General features: G+C 35.7%; 1 protein-coding gene across 3 annotated transcripts in view; it reads left to right on the top strand.

Moving 5' to 3' along the window:
• DTNBP1 (dystrobrevin binding protein 1) overlaps nucleotides 1–13,286 on the top strand; it is a 62,312-nt gene that overhangs the window by 24,828 nt on the left and 24,198 nt on the right. For all 3 annotated transcript variants that reach the window (XM_021553254.2, XM_031503954.2, XM_021553264.3), the window contains exon 7: nucleotides 2,197–2,219. In XM_021553254.2, coding sequence (XP_021408929.1) covers nucleotides 2,197–2,219 — 23 coding nt within the window. The remainder of the gene's footprint in view (nucleotides 1–2,196; nucleotides 2,220–13,286) is intronic.

Below are 13,286 nucleotides of genomic sequence, written 5' to 3'. Positions count from 1 at the left end.
CATGTTTTTACCAAAGCTGCTGATAAATGAGATTAAAGATTAAAATGTTTAAAATTCCAAGTTTTTATTTGGATAATTTGATTTAATAAATTTTAAAAAATCTTTCATGCTGGTGATGCTGAACATGGTTTCAATAAGCATGTACTTTAGTATATATTTCTAAATGGAAGTTTTATTGGAAGTCTTGTGAGAAACCACAAGAGATGATTAATTAATGCCATATAAAATATGAAATCTTCTATGTTTGGGTCTGAATTGGTATGAGGATACTAGGAAGTACAGATCCTGAAATTTCAAACCTGTATTTTTAGTGTATGCTAATCACAGATACTTCTCATTTTTCAGAGAGAAAAAATTTTTGTCAGATACTACTTTCCAATTTTCTTAATGAATGGTAATGATGTATATGGATATAGGGACAATATTTTAGTGCATCTCAACCCTAAAAATATTGACGGATTTTGAAAAGGAAAATTCTGGGGTATTAGACATAATGAGTGTTTGCTACTTGGTTATTGTATTACCATCTTGTTTACTAACCTCTTTCAACACAATGGCAGTAATTGTTTCATCTTTTTTGTAGACAAGTAAATCTCCTGATTTTAGGTGCAAATAATGTAGTTTTTCCCCTCTTACTTTCACAAGATGTTTCCTCCAGTAAGGTTTTGTTTCAGTCCATGGAAAACAAGCATTTCCTGTGATTGTTGTTTCCTCAACTACTGTGCCATTATTTAAAAATGAGGGCAGCTTGTGAGAATTGTGTAACTTTAAGAATTTTGTAACTCTATGTTAGAGTATACAGGGTAGGAGAAATTTTTTGGGGTATGAGCCTGCAAATCACAGGTATTTTAAAGTAGCTTTTTTCTCTGGTATAAAAGGGAGAAACTAGCTTGGGAAAGGGATGGAGGAGAAGCAGGAAAGGAAATAGATACTCACAGGAAGTATGCAACTAATAGAATTCTTTACTGTGAATCACACTCTAGCTTATTTCCTGGTAAAGTACCCATTCTTTCAAAAACCTGTATTTAACATTTGGTGACAAAAGTGGGATGTTCTCTGAAAATGTGGAGGTAAATTCATTCTCTTGCTTCTTATAGAATATTTTGGCCTGCTTAGAGAATAAATTATTTCAACTTTGAGTGAGTTTTATCTGTACTTGAGGCAAGAATATATGCTGAATTGCTAAATCTGTTAAGGGGTAAAGGGAGTTATTATGGTATAGCATCTGTATTGTGAAACAGTGTCTCTGGTAGGTGACTGAAGAGTGCTTTAGTCAGTGGATAGAGAATAGAATAATTTATCTGAACAACTGTGAATTCAGTCTTTATTTTTCTTACAGTCTCTTTTGCTTCAGAATTTAACTAGGCATTCTGTGAGGCGCAGACTGAAAAAATATTTTATGTAAATGAGTATTTTTTAAGGCCAGCATTCTGCCTTATGTCAGTTATTACATTGATTCTTCTTTAGCCTTTAAATTAATGATGAATCACTACCTTGTAGTAATGACAATTGGAGCATTTTGCAATTTCTTTAAAACAGAGAAGATATTTCTGTTCATTTTATAGCCTCTGCATTCACAATTGCATAACCACTAAAAATGGAAAGTGGCCTGATATGAAGGCAAAAATGATATTTTTTTTCTTCATTTCTTAGCTTTCTGATGCATCTTGGCTTTCTGGGTTATCTGTCATATTCCATACTTGAAAATCCTCTCCTCTGAGGAATGTCACTGTATATCTCTTTGCCTGTCATTCTGTTTTAAGTGAGTGATATTGTCAAATGTTTCTGCTTCATTGTTGCCAAGATTTATTTGAATAGCATTGATGAAAATGGGACACAAATTGTTATTCATGGTACTGTAAATTGGTAAATCTCTCTAAGAAAAGGATGCTTTAGTAACTAAAGCCTTAAGAAGACTTGGTTATTTTTGGAGCAGTGTATGTGGAAATTATGTAGCTAGATATAAATGTGCAATATTTGTATAATTGTACATTTTTATAAAGAGATGGTGGCCTAATTTATAAACAAGTTGACTTTGCTTTAGATAAACACATATAGTAATATTGCCCTTATATATGGTGACAGTCAAATTCTTTGATTTTTGTCTTTTAGTGAGTCTTAAAGCATGTAAAATAAATCCTGTAGTTCTGCATGTGAATTTCTAATTATTTTTTAAATTCTGCTCTTCTCCAACAGGAAGGAACTGGAGACATTCAAAGGTAAATTCTATTTTTATTTTCTACTTAAATGTTTGAAAGAGTTATGGTAATTTGTGTATTAAGTGAATCTAGGAAGGAACTTTTGCCCTTCTACATTTTTTAGTGTTAATTTTATGTTGACCCAGCAGGCTGTGTATTTTTCATTTTACTTCTTCTTGCTACAGTTTTCTTTGAGAGAGTCCTAAGTGTAGGGAGAACACAGATACTTTGTTGTCTTATCTAGGTTTCAGAGATTCCTGTACCTAATTCAAGCCTTTCCTTTGGTGTTCAATTTTTAAGGGTTTTGTCTTCAACTAGTTTGTCTTTTTCAGCACTGATATATTTTTGGCGTGTGTTGCAGGCTGTTACATGTAAGGTTTTTGTCTCGCTGTTTCCAGGGAATTTTCACAGTATTATGCAAATTTAATTTTTGTAGTTCAACTTGTTGGAGATACTTGATGATATATACAAATATTTGTCCAATATATGACGTAATGGGTGGAAACTCTGTCATGTACTATTGCTTTGTCTGTGGTACATAGATGGAACACAGTCCCATTTTCAGTAAATCCTAAACTGAGGCTTACGCTACCTACAGACGTTAATGCTTGATCAGTTTGAAATTGCTATTATCTCTTTCTTTGGGTAGGATGTGACTGTTGGTTTGTGACTAGTATTTATGAGAATGAAGTTGGGTGCATTGACTTCTGTCAATCAATTGTGTCTTGAAATTGAAAGGAGGGATGGAAATTTCTATCAGCTGCATTCCTTTGCCTTTTCAGTTCATTACTGTCTCATGTTTGTGATACTGCAAAAGGAAAATAACAGTTACAGTAACAGATAAGCAACACAGATTATGTAAAATGTCACTTTCTCTGTAACTTACCAAACCAACCCTTTTGTTGATTGATTTGACAGCTTTTAACATAAAGCAACTCAATACAAAATGGAAGGTAATGCCAGGCTTCTTCTGATCCGAAGCAAGGCAGCTACCAGGTAGTACCTGGTGCTTTTGAGAACAGTGAATTCTGGCTTTCTGTTTAGATTGATCAGGTGTTTTAAGTGAGTTTACAGAAGCCAGAAGATTGGTTTCCAAAGTAATTTCACTCTATGCCCCTTGTTTCAATAGAGACTTTAACGTTACTTGACAGTAGGTATTTTACAAAGACAATTATTTTGATGGAAGAGGAACATGCTAGCTGTGTGTTGACCTTGAAATTTACACCAAACGAAGCAACTGGTTCTGTAATGGATACAGATTTCCAATACTGGTTATGAAATATTGGTCTTAGTAGCCAAGAGAAGGCTAGATAAGTGTAGAGGGTGCATCGTGGAAAATGGATATTAAACATCTGTCAGCCTAATTTGTGTGGGTTTTTGTACAGTGAACTGGTGGACAAGCTTGTACCTGACAGAAGAGAAGGGGGAGTAATAGCTAAGAAAATTTCAAGAATGGTCTTGTCAAGCAAGCCTAATTCCTTTCTAGAAGATGACAACAAGAAAGTTTAAAATAAACAGTAGATTCAGTGTTTTGATTTTGGCAACAACTTTCATTCTTTTGTCTGACATTTCTCAGGAGATTTGGATTAAACTACTGAAAATCCAGGAGTACAATTGATTGAAAATACATTCTTGGAAGAAATATTCTTGGGTTTCTGACTTACAAAGTTCTCAGATCTTGGAATTTTATTTGTCAGCCTGGATTGAGAAGTAGAGGTGTTCATTATATTGGCTTCAGTCAGTCTTTTTCTGGCCTTTTGGATCTTACATTAGTATCTGGCATATCTTTCATCAGCTGGAAATAGGGAAATCCTTCCTAGTTGTGAAGGATTCTTTACATAATGGCAGATATTTTGGTTCTAGGACAGCTTTGCCCAGTCGAACTCCAGGCTCCTACTTGAGTTTTCTGGCTTGAGATAATTCCAGAGCTCACTAGATTTTGGCAAAAATGATCTGTCACTTGGTTGGCTTTAGTTCCCGTTGATGAAGCACACTGCGATAACTCTGTGGATATCCATAGGAATCCTGTCACAGAGGGAGGAAAAAGGCAGCAGCAAAGGCAAGCAGTGTGTCCTAAGTTAACAGCCTAATGCTGTAAAAAGCAAAAGGAGGTGGGAAAAGTTGGTTCCAACTGAAACACGTTAAGTAGTTGAGTAGATGGTTCTTTATGTTTTAATAAATGTTTGTTGCAAGTATAGACTACGTCCTCAACAGATTTATCTTTGCATAACTGTCCAGAGTGAAATGTCTTCCTCAGCATTCTGTTCATTAAATAACAAGTGCAGGGTCTGAAAAAGAACTGTTTAAAATATCTTCCTATACACTTGCATCTTTTAATGCATTTGCACTTGAAATCATTGTACTTTAAAATCTGTTCCAAAGGAAAAACCCGAAATGCCATTTTTTTATAATAGTAACTTGTTATTTGTAAATTTGAATACCATATGCTAAAAAGTAATAGCTTCCAAGATATAAGGATGGTAAATGTCTTGCATAAAAATATCTTTCATAAAGATACAAGATCATTCTTTCTGGATATGCAGGAATTAAAGTACCACAAAAACTTCCTTCAATGTGTTTGCTAGAAGGGTTAAAAGAGAGTTGTATGCACTTTTTTCAGTTTCCAGATGCAACTTTCACCAGTGATGAGTTCTTATGCCTTGCTCAGGATAGAAAGTAAGTTTTACTGGACTTAAGAAACTGAATGGTCTAGTCTGAAATTCAAATTAGCACAGCACTAGAAACTTGAGTGTTGTGATGCATCCTATCAATTGCACAATGAATACAGAAAAAAATGCAAATTTTATGTTGGCACTGACCTTGAGAGTACAGCTGTGACTCGTAAGGCTGCTGAGTAGCTTCACAGACTTCTCACATCTGTTTTAAAACTTTACTTCACTGGAATTTTGTGGATGTGTAAATACAAATAGCTGCACAGGTATAGTCTGTAAATTTGTGTAATCTTCAAATGTTTGTAACCTTAAAAACATTTTAAGTGCCCTCATATATACCTCGTATTTATTTATTTTAATATTGAAGCAAAAATCTACACAACTGAGAAATTGAATTGTTCCTGGTTTCATTTACAACTTCCCACTGTGTGCCAAGGTACAAAATGGTAATTCATTGATCTTTTAAGTATATTTTTGAAGATACCAGGGGTCATCCAGAAGGGACCCTAGCAAGGAATGTATAAATGCCAGGTTGCAGCATTGAAAGGTGTTGAGAATCCACTAACTCTCTTGCTCATTGATATTAGTACCTTTAAGGAGCATAAGAATAAATAAGACTGTTATACTAGTTTAAGAAATTATGAATTGTTTTTGTATTTTTCAATGTTTTAGAATATTTTTTCTGCCATTTTCATGTTGGTATTGCAGATTGAACTCCATTTCATTGTGAGGAATAGATTTTACTATTCCTCCTTTTGCTTTAAGGCTTATTTTTACAGGACCAGACATTCTCCTTTGTTGTTTGCTTCACCCACAGTGTGCAGAAGGAGGACAAACCTTTCCAGTCTCTCTTCTTTCAACCACAAGGGTTTTCTATTACAGAGTAATTGAAATTGATTATTATTTAATAATGTGTGATGCTGAGAAAGTGAAGGTTACAAGCTTTCCTGCTTTTTGTGTTAAACATCTCTCTCTGAAGCAGGCAAGGAACGAGTATGTGATGGAGTATGTGAAGTCTTTGTCGACACTGCTGCAGCACTGGCATTTGTGTATGTGAAGTATGAGGGCAGAACATATCAAAGGTTGTCCAGTTCCTTATCTTTTTCTAGTACTTTATCTTACAGAGGTCTTTGCTATAAAAGATGATTGTTTTATGAATTGGAAAACATTGGTGTGCCATATGTAGTGGCCTGCAAGTTTCTTTCTAGCTTGCTCCAATATCAGTCTTGGGAGACCTGCTTGTAGGAAATAGCTTATGCTCTGTGCTGTCCAGCCTTGGCTGATACTTACAAAGATGCTAAAAAAAAAAAGTGTTCTGTTCTGAATCTTGGGAATTTCTTGCAATAGTAAAGTTTATTTTAGTTGATATTTGTGTGTGGTTTTGATTTTAATAGTTGAGGGATTGTGCTCTTGCATTGTTTAGGAAGGTATCATTTTCATTTTGCAGCTGAGAAACTGGAAATTTGATAGCACATATGTGGTTATTTGCTCCTGATACTTGAAACCTAGTGCATTTAGGACTGCACTGAGATTTCAAATCATTCCATCATCCTTCTAAGCACATCATACCATTTTTAATTTTTTTTTTCTTTTTTGAATTAACATTCCATTAGTTCCAGATTAGCCAGGATTTTGTAGTAAATGTTTACAGAATACTGTTAAGCTCATTAGAAGATGGAAGACTGGAGCAGAAAATGGAGTAGGTAATCATCAGTGAGAGAGTAGGGAAAAATAAAAGTTTTAAAAGTAATAGAATTGCACAATGGTAATAACTTAAGCTGTTGAGTTTACTTCTAATTTATCCAAATAGGAACTATATACATGTTCGATTTCAAAATTGTTTTCAGAAGTCCCTTTTAATAAAAAGTTCAGGATGCAATGTTTTGAATTCATTTCTGGAAAGAGGACTAAAGCACTAGAGGCTGTTTGGAGATCAGCAACACAGCACTTTTGGACAATGAAAGGTGGAAGCAGCTGTGCAAGGGCAAATACATGCATGGCTTTGGCTACTGAGTCATGCATATTTCTGAGCTTTAACAGGATTAGTTTGATTCAAGCTCAGGGAAACAGATCATATGACCATTTTCAGCACTTTTGTTTACAACACAACAAAATATGTTTTCAGCCTTTTGAATCAGAGGTCTCTCCCAAACAAGGCCTGATAAGTTTTAAGAGCTTTGTCAAAATATTCCTTGGGAAACTGACCTGTGAAGTAAAGAGGTGTTCTTGTTTTTTCCTTCAAGGTTAAGTCATTAGGTCACATTTGTTACGCACATTTTTTGGCATCCCTATTCATGCATCTAAGATGCTGCTGTTGAGATTGCAGTTTTCCAGTCCTTTTATCAGGAGCTTAAATATGTTTATATCCAAACTTTAATTTCCGGACTTTCACTGTTCCCTCTTCTAAGAGCACACAACAATGGGAGCAGTGTGTTGACTCCATCTCTTTGTTTGCCATTTTTTTGAAGCCTACTCACTTGAATAAATAGTATGTCAAACTGATTTTTTTTTTCACCCAGTCTAGGAATCCTCTTTATTATGCTGTGTTCTGATGGCTGCCAGAATAAAACTCCTTTTTCCTACTCTTCATATGGCCTTCCAGGTGCATGAGTAATATGCAGTGGAGGTCTTTACAGCTCATGGTTGACAAAGCTCATAAATTCAATGACGTAGCTACTCTTGAAGTTGAGCTGTCATTTTGAGAACGTAATCCTGTATGTTGCTTCTGAGCAAGAGTAAGGTGACATTGTGGTAGAAATTAATTCCAGCCACACTGAGTTCAATTACTGTAACATTTCTGTGGTCCAAAATTTCAATATTTAAACCTTGTAGCACAGGCAGCTCTTGCTTTGTCATTCCAGAAAACAGTTGGGAGAGGATTGCTTAATTCTTTTTTAATAAAGCTAAAATGGAATTAGAATTGCAGGTTGATATTCAGATATCTGGGCTTTTCCTCATTATTTTGCTATGAGGTGAAAATACCCTGGTAGATTTCTAGCTAATACTGTGTTTTACTAGCTTCTTTCCCATCCAGGCTGTGGAAGGAGACTTGCAACTTTGGATGCTCTGTGTTGTTTGTAGCAAGAATGGACCAAAAATCTTATATATGATAACCATTCTCTAGGGAACAGAAAGACTTGGGTCTTGGGCTCTTCTGGTCAAATCTTTAGTGAAAGGCAAATATGGTTTAACTACTTAAGTCTTCCATTTTAGTGTAATAAGATGAGACAGATGGAGGAGGAAACAAGATTCTGAAGTGTCCATACAGTTAACTTGCTTTTCATTTTACTTTTTGTTTTCAAGTTTGCAGACTCTTGCATCTATTGAATATTTTTACAGTTTCTAGGTCTGTATCTAGCTTTCTGTATCTTCTATTTTTGCTCATTTTTTGCCTTCCTTTAAATGGTATGGCCTTAAAATCAAGCCTTTTAAAAAAATAGTGATTTTGTTTTAAAATCCTTTTAAACAGAGGAATTTAACAAAGGTTCACTCTTGGTCTTTGACTGGTTTCAGTCCTCCCCAGTAACTAATTGAATCTTTATACATCTGGGCAGATATTACCAACACTGAAATATATGTATGAGCTTTCAGATGTACATTTCTGTAGCCCACAGCTGGATGGTGACGAGTTGCACACGTCTGATTCTGTTTGGCTGAGTTATCCAACTTAATGGCATACTTTAAGAGCTTGTCCTATCTGTGAATGCATACACAGGAGCAGGGGAAACTTTCAGTTTCCTGGGATAATACACAAATGCAATTGATTGCCTCGCACTGACCCTTTGAACATGACTTTTTTGTTCTCAATTGGCAACACAAATTGAGCATGAGGTGTAATTGAAAATGTATTAGCTGACTTTGCCAAGGCATCAAAACATTTGCTGGATTAAGTATTAAGACTGGGAGTGAAGCAAACTACAATGGATAATATCTTTTGTACGCATTTATTTTGCAGATGACTGGAAAGAAATTTATCTAATATGTTAATAAGCATAGAATCTTCAGGACAGATAATATTTTCTATACAAGAAATAGAATTTACATTTCAATAGAAGAAGAAAAGTAGGGGAGGTTTGGCATATTTCAACTGTAGAAATGAAATTATCTACAATTCTGCCTTTAATTACTACATCAGAAAGCCCATTTCCATGGTGCTTTGCTCAAAGGAGGCTGCATTGTCAACTAACTCACTATATAATGGTTTGGGCTGAAAGGGACCTTGAAGATCATCTATTTCCAACCCCCCTGCTATGGCTAGGGTGCCACTCACTAAACCAGGTTGCTCAGAGCCTCAACCAACCTGGCCTTGAACACTTCCAGGGATGCGGCATCCACAGCATTTCTGGCCAACCTGTGCCAGTACCTCACCACCCACTGGCAGTAAGTAAGGAATTTCTTCCTAACATCTAATCTAAACCTGCACTCTTTCATTTTAAATCCATTGGCCCTTATCCTGTCACTATCTGCCCATAAAAAAATTCCCTCTCCCTCCTTTTTATAAAGCCCCCTTAAGGCCACAGTGAAGTCTCTCCAAAGTCATCTTTTTCTCCAGACTGAAAAACCTCAGCTCTTAATAATTTGATATGTTTCCTTCTGCTCATTTTTTATTAGTTGTCAACTGGTGAGGTGAAAACAAAAAGCTTTTTTTGGTAGTGTCAATACAGCCTTGCGTGGATATATTGGAAAAAGGCCTGAAATTTCAAAGCTGTAAATAGGGAGTAGAGTTTCTAGAGGAAGTTTCAAAAGGCTGCTAGAGAGGGACCAGATTATTTATGGGCAAACTAGATAGATTTCCTTGGAATACATAGTGTGTCCTGTTGTAGCTTGGCTGATCAAAGATAAGTTTTGGTTTTGTTACTTCTATCCTAAACCACTTCTGGTTTAATGTTTTAAATGCCTTTCTATTTATTTATTTTTGGTTTTTTGTTTGTTGTGTGTTTAGCTGTAATGTAACTTTTTGTGTTGCAGATTCGATAGTGCAGTTTGTAGCCTCCATACTCAACTAGATTTCAGGATTTTGGGTGTTGGCTGTCACCTGAAAGTACTATTCAGACAATGAATTAGCATAACCCATAGAGTGCTGACATTACTGATACTTCTGAAACCTTGTGTTTATCAGGGCTTTTTTAATGCTAATTCTGGCTAGGTAAGAGTGAAGAGCAGGAACCTTCCTTTCTATTAAATTCTGCTTCGTCTACATATAGTTTTAGAGAATCTTGTGGGTTTTATTTCATGAGACACTCATATGCCCTCTCATCATGTCTTTGCATTGCATTTTGAGGGGGCTGCTTTATCCTCCTAACAAATATTAATAGTGATGCATTTATTTAGTTCTCTATTTTTTTCCTTGATTCCTACACTCTTTGTAATCTAGTATTGCACTAAGTCAAAAGCCTTTCAGAGGTCAGATGTATCATGACAAATTTGGCATCACTGCAGCTTAAAATAAGATGCCTCATGGGTGTGCAGATGCAGCTCCTGTTGGCTGTGGTGGAAGTTTACTCTGTGCTGGAATCAGCCTTGCAGAATCCTGGTTTTGTGAGGAGTGGAGGAGGCCAGGGTAACCATAGGGATTTTCTTCAGCCATTGCCGGGGTGAATAGCAAACTCTGTAGATAATAGGAAACAATTTCATGGGAACGTAAGTCCTGTCATACTCAGTTTATGTAGAACAGAAAATATTTAAAGGTGTAATATTTTAATTGTCTCTAATGCTTAAATGACTGATGTGGAAAAAATATAAGTCGGTTCTGTCTACAGTTCTAACTTGAATTCATCCTTTAATTACCAAAGTCCTGACTGAAGCGGGATTATCTCATGATTATTATTATTCTTTTAATCTTTCACATAGATATTTTTGGTGTTGTTTTCACTAGTTAAATCCAAGTTTTGTAGGCCAAACATTCTAGATATTTTTATTTTTAATGATGTTGCTTGGAGAAGTATTTGTGATATAATTGCCTTTTGTCCCTACTCTGTATTTTGATAATTGTCACAGGGAAGGTTTGCTAAATGTGCTCTTTTTAAATAAAGGAATTGCTATGGCTATCCTGGTTTCTGGCAACACTGTGCACCCTCCTAAACTGAAGAGGCAACATGTGCCAGTGTTCCCAATTCTAAGGAATGCCTTACAGTTTTTGAACATAAATACACTGTTGTGTAACTGCAGCATCAGCAGAGCCAAAGATTCTCAGTCATATGCTGTTGCTGTATTTTTTTTCTCAACTGCATAGCCTTTTTTTTCTTTCAGTTTTTGTTGAAAATGTAACCTGGATATATAATACAGAAAATACAGTTTTCAGTGGAGAATACTGTTCTAATTTATTTTAAAATTTCATCCAAGTCTTTTTAATATTTTATGTGTGAAGTAAGAATAGTATGTAGTCTGGTTTGTGGGGTATCTGAGCTAAGCCATGTTAAGGAAAGGCACTTTAAGGGGTGAGCCTCGTGAACAGTGCCTAATTAAAAAAAGAATTCAGAACCCTTCTGTACCTTTCCCCTTGCTTCTGAATCATTTGCGGATGCTTCCAGCTCTCTGCCAAATAAACACATGCTGTAGCTGCGTGTCATCCGATTATATCCCGCTGGGAAGATTTCAGTCTGCGCAGCACCCCTCGGTTCAGCAGCGTGTGGTATCTTCCCAAATACATGCCTGCATTTCTGGTGGAGCCCAGCTGCTGGGAGCTTGTGCTCAGGTTCTGGGGAGGTGCTGGGTTGAAGTATCCATGTGTGTGCAGCTGCATCTGCGTGCGAGCGGCCCATCGGAAACTGCCCGTCGCGGTACCGCTGCTTTGAAAAAGCAGCCTTCTGGCAAAGGTCTTTGTTCTGCATCACTGAAGATGCACACCACTGGGGCCGCTTGGTAACTGGAGCTTTCACTTGACCAGTGCTGGGTTTCTTTTTACTTGCTTAATTCTTACTGCCATGTCATCTCCGGGAGGCACTGAGAATACTCAGAAGAATTCACGTAGGTGGAACTTTATTATCATCTTTGTTCTTTGTCACCTTAACTTGCCAAGCTAATGTAAAATGCAAAATGAAATTACAGTTAGCTTAATTAATTTCCTCAGTTACCACCATTGCCCGATTTGCAAAGGGTGTGCTGTAAATGACAGGTTAATTATCAACTTGATTTAGCAAATTGAAAATAAATGGTGACTTAATGTCTTTTTTTCAGGGCTTTTGTTTATTGCTTTTCTTTTGTCTGTCGCTTTGCTTTATTGTCAAGATACTATTAATTGGAATTAATAAAAGAATTCAAATACGCAGATATCTTGTTAGCTAAAATTCAAGCAGGCGTGTCTAAGGGTGGGGTGACACCAGATGATGAGAGGAGACAGAGAATTATCTGAAGATAAAACCAAGAATAAAAAAATAGAGCAGTGAATGTTAGCATAGATAGTCATGCTAATTATATATAAATAAAACAATAAGTACATTTTAAAGGTGTATTTTTAATGAAGCAGCTAATGCTATTTACATCCATATAAGCCCCCTTAATCATATGAAACCATGTTCTTAATCATGCAACCAATAACATTTTTATGCTGTTAATTTGTAAGTAATGTTGTTTAGAACTGTGCACTAATTGAAGTAGAAATAAAATGTAAATTTCTACTCCGATTCTTTTTACATTCTTTTACATAACCGCTAGAAGAGTTTTTTTCCTGTTACAATTCACGTGGATTTTTTTTTCAGTGGATGTCCAGGACTGAAAGATAAGAGTAAAGGGAACTATTTACTATTGCTATTTTAATAACCTGTTGGAGCATGCCTTTATCAAGGCTCTACCTATGATATATATAATTTTGACCACTAAAGTTGATATTTGCATTGAATAATTATTTAAAATTGAATATTTTGTTTTAAGCAATTCATCTGATATGGGAGAACTCTTTACATTTATGTTGATTAGAAATACTTGTAAAAATACTTGTTTTCCATAGGTCTAGTCAGATCAATTGGTTGCTTACTTAAAGATGGTAAAATTTACCCTCTGTTCTGCTAAATGCAGTGTGACTACTGTGCACTCAAAATTGTGTAGTGTTGTAAGCTGTATGTATATACATACTGCTGGTATAATCCATTTTGTATTCTTAACTATTTGGTGTATATTGGCAAAAGTTATCCCTCTTTTCTTGTTCTTGTTTACTTGTTTTTTGTTCTTGCAGTGGAAGTAAGGGCAAAAAGGAGTACAGCTGCAAGTATTTATTTTTTTCCTTATTTACTATCATATCTTGGACAATAGAACAGCTTTTTTGTGTGTGGGGTGGGGGCCAACCTTGGAATTATATAAGGACTAGAATATGAGATTGGAGAATAGATTGAAATCTAAGCCTTAGCAATATTACTCCGAGTACTTCTGGGAAGAGGTAGCAGAAAGTAGAAGCCTTAGTATGAACATTAATATTGCAAAG

The sequence above is a fragment of the Lonchura striata genome, chromosome 1, assembly GCF_046129695.1.
Source record: "Lonchura striata isolate bLonStr1 chromosome 1, bLonStr1.mat, whole genome shotgun sequence".
Lineage (NCBI taxonomy): Eukaryota > Metazoa > Chordata > Aves > Passeriformes > Estrildidae > Lonchura > Lonchura striata.
The sequence above is the reverse complement of the archived record's forward strand: the minus strand, read 5'-3'. Positions and strand labels throughout refer to the sequence as shown.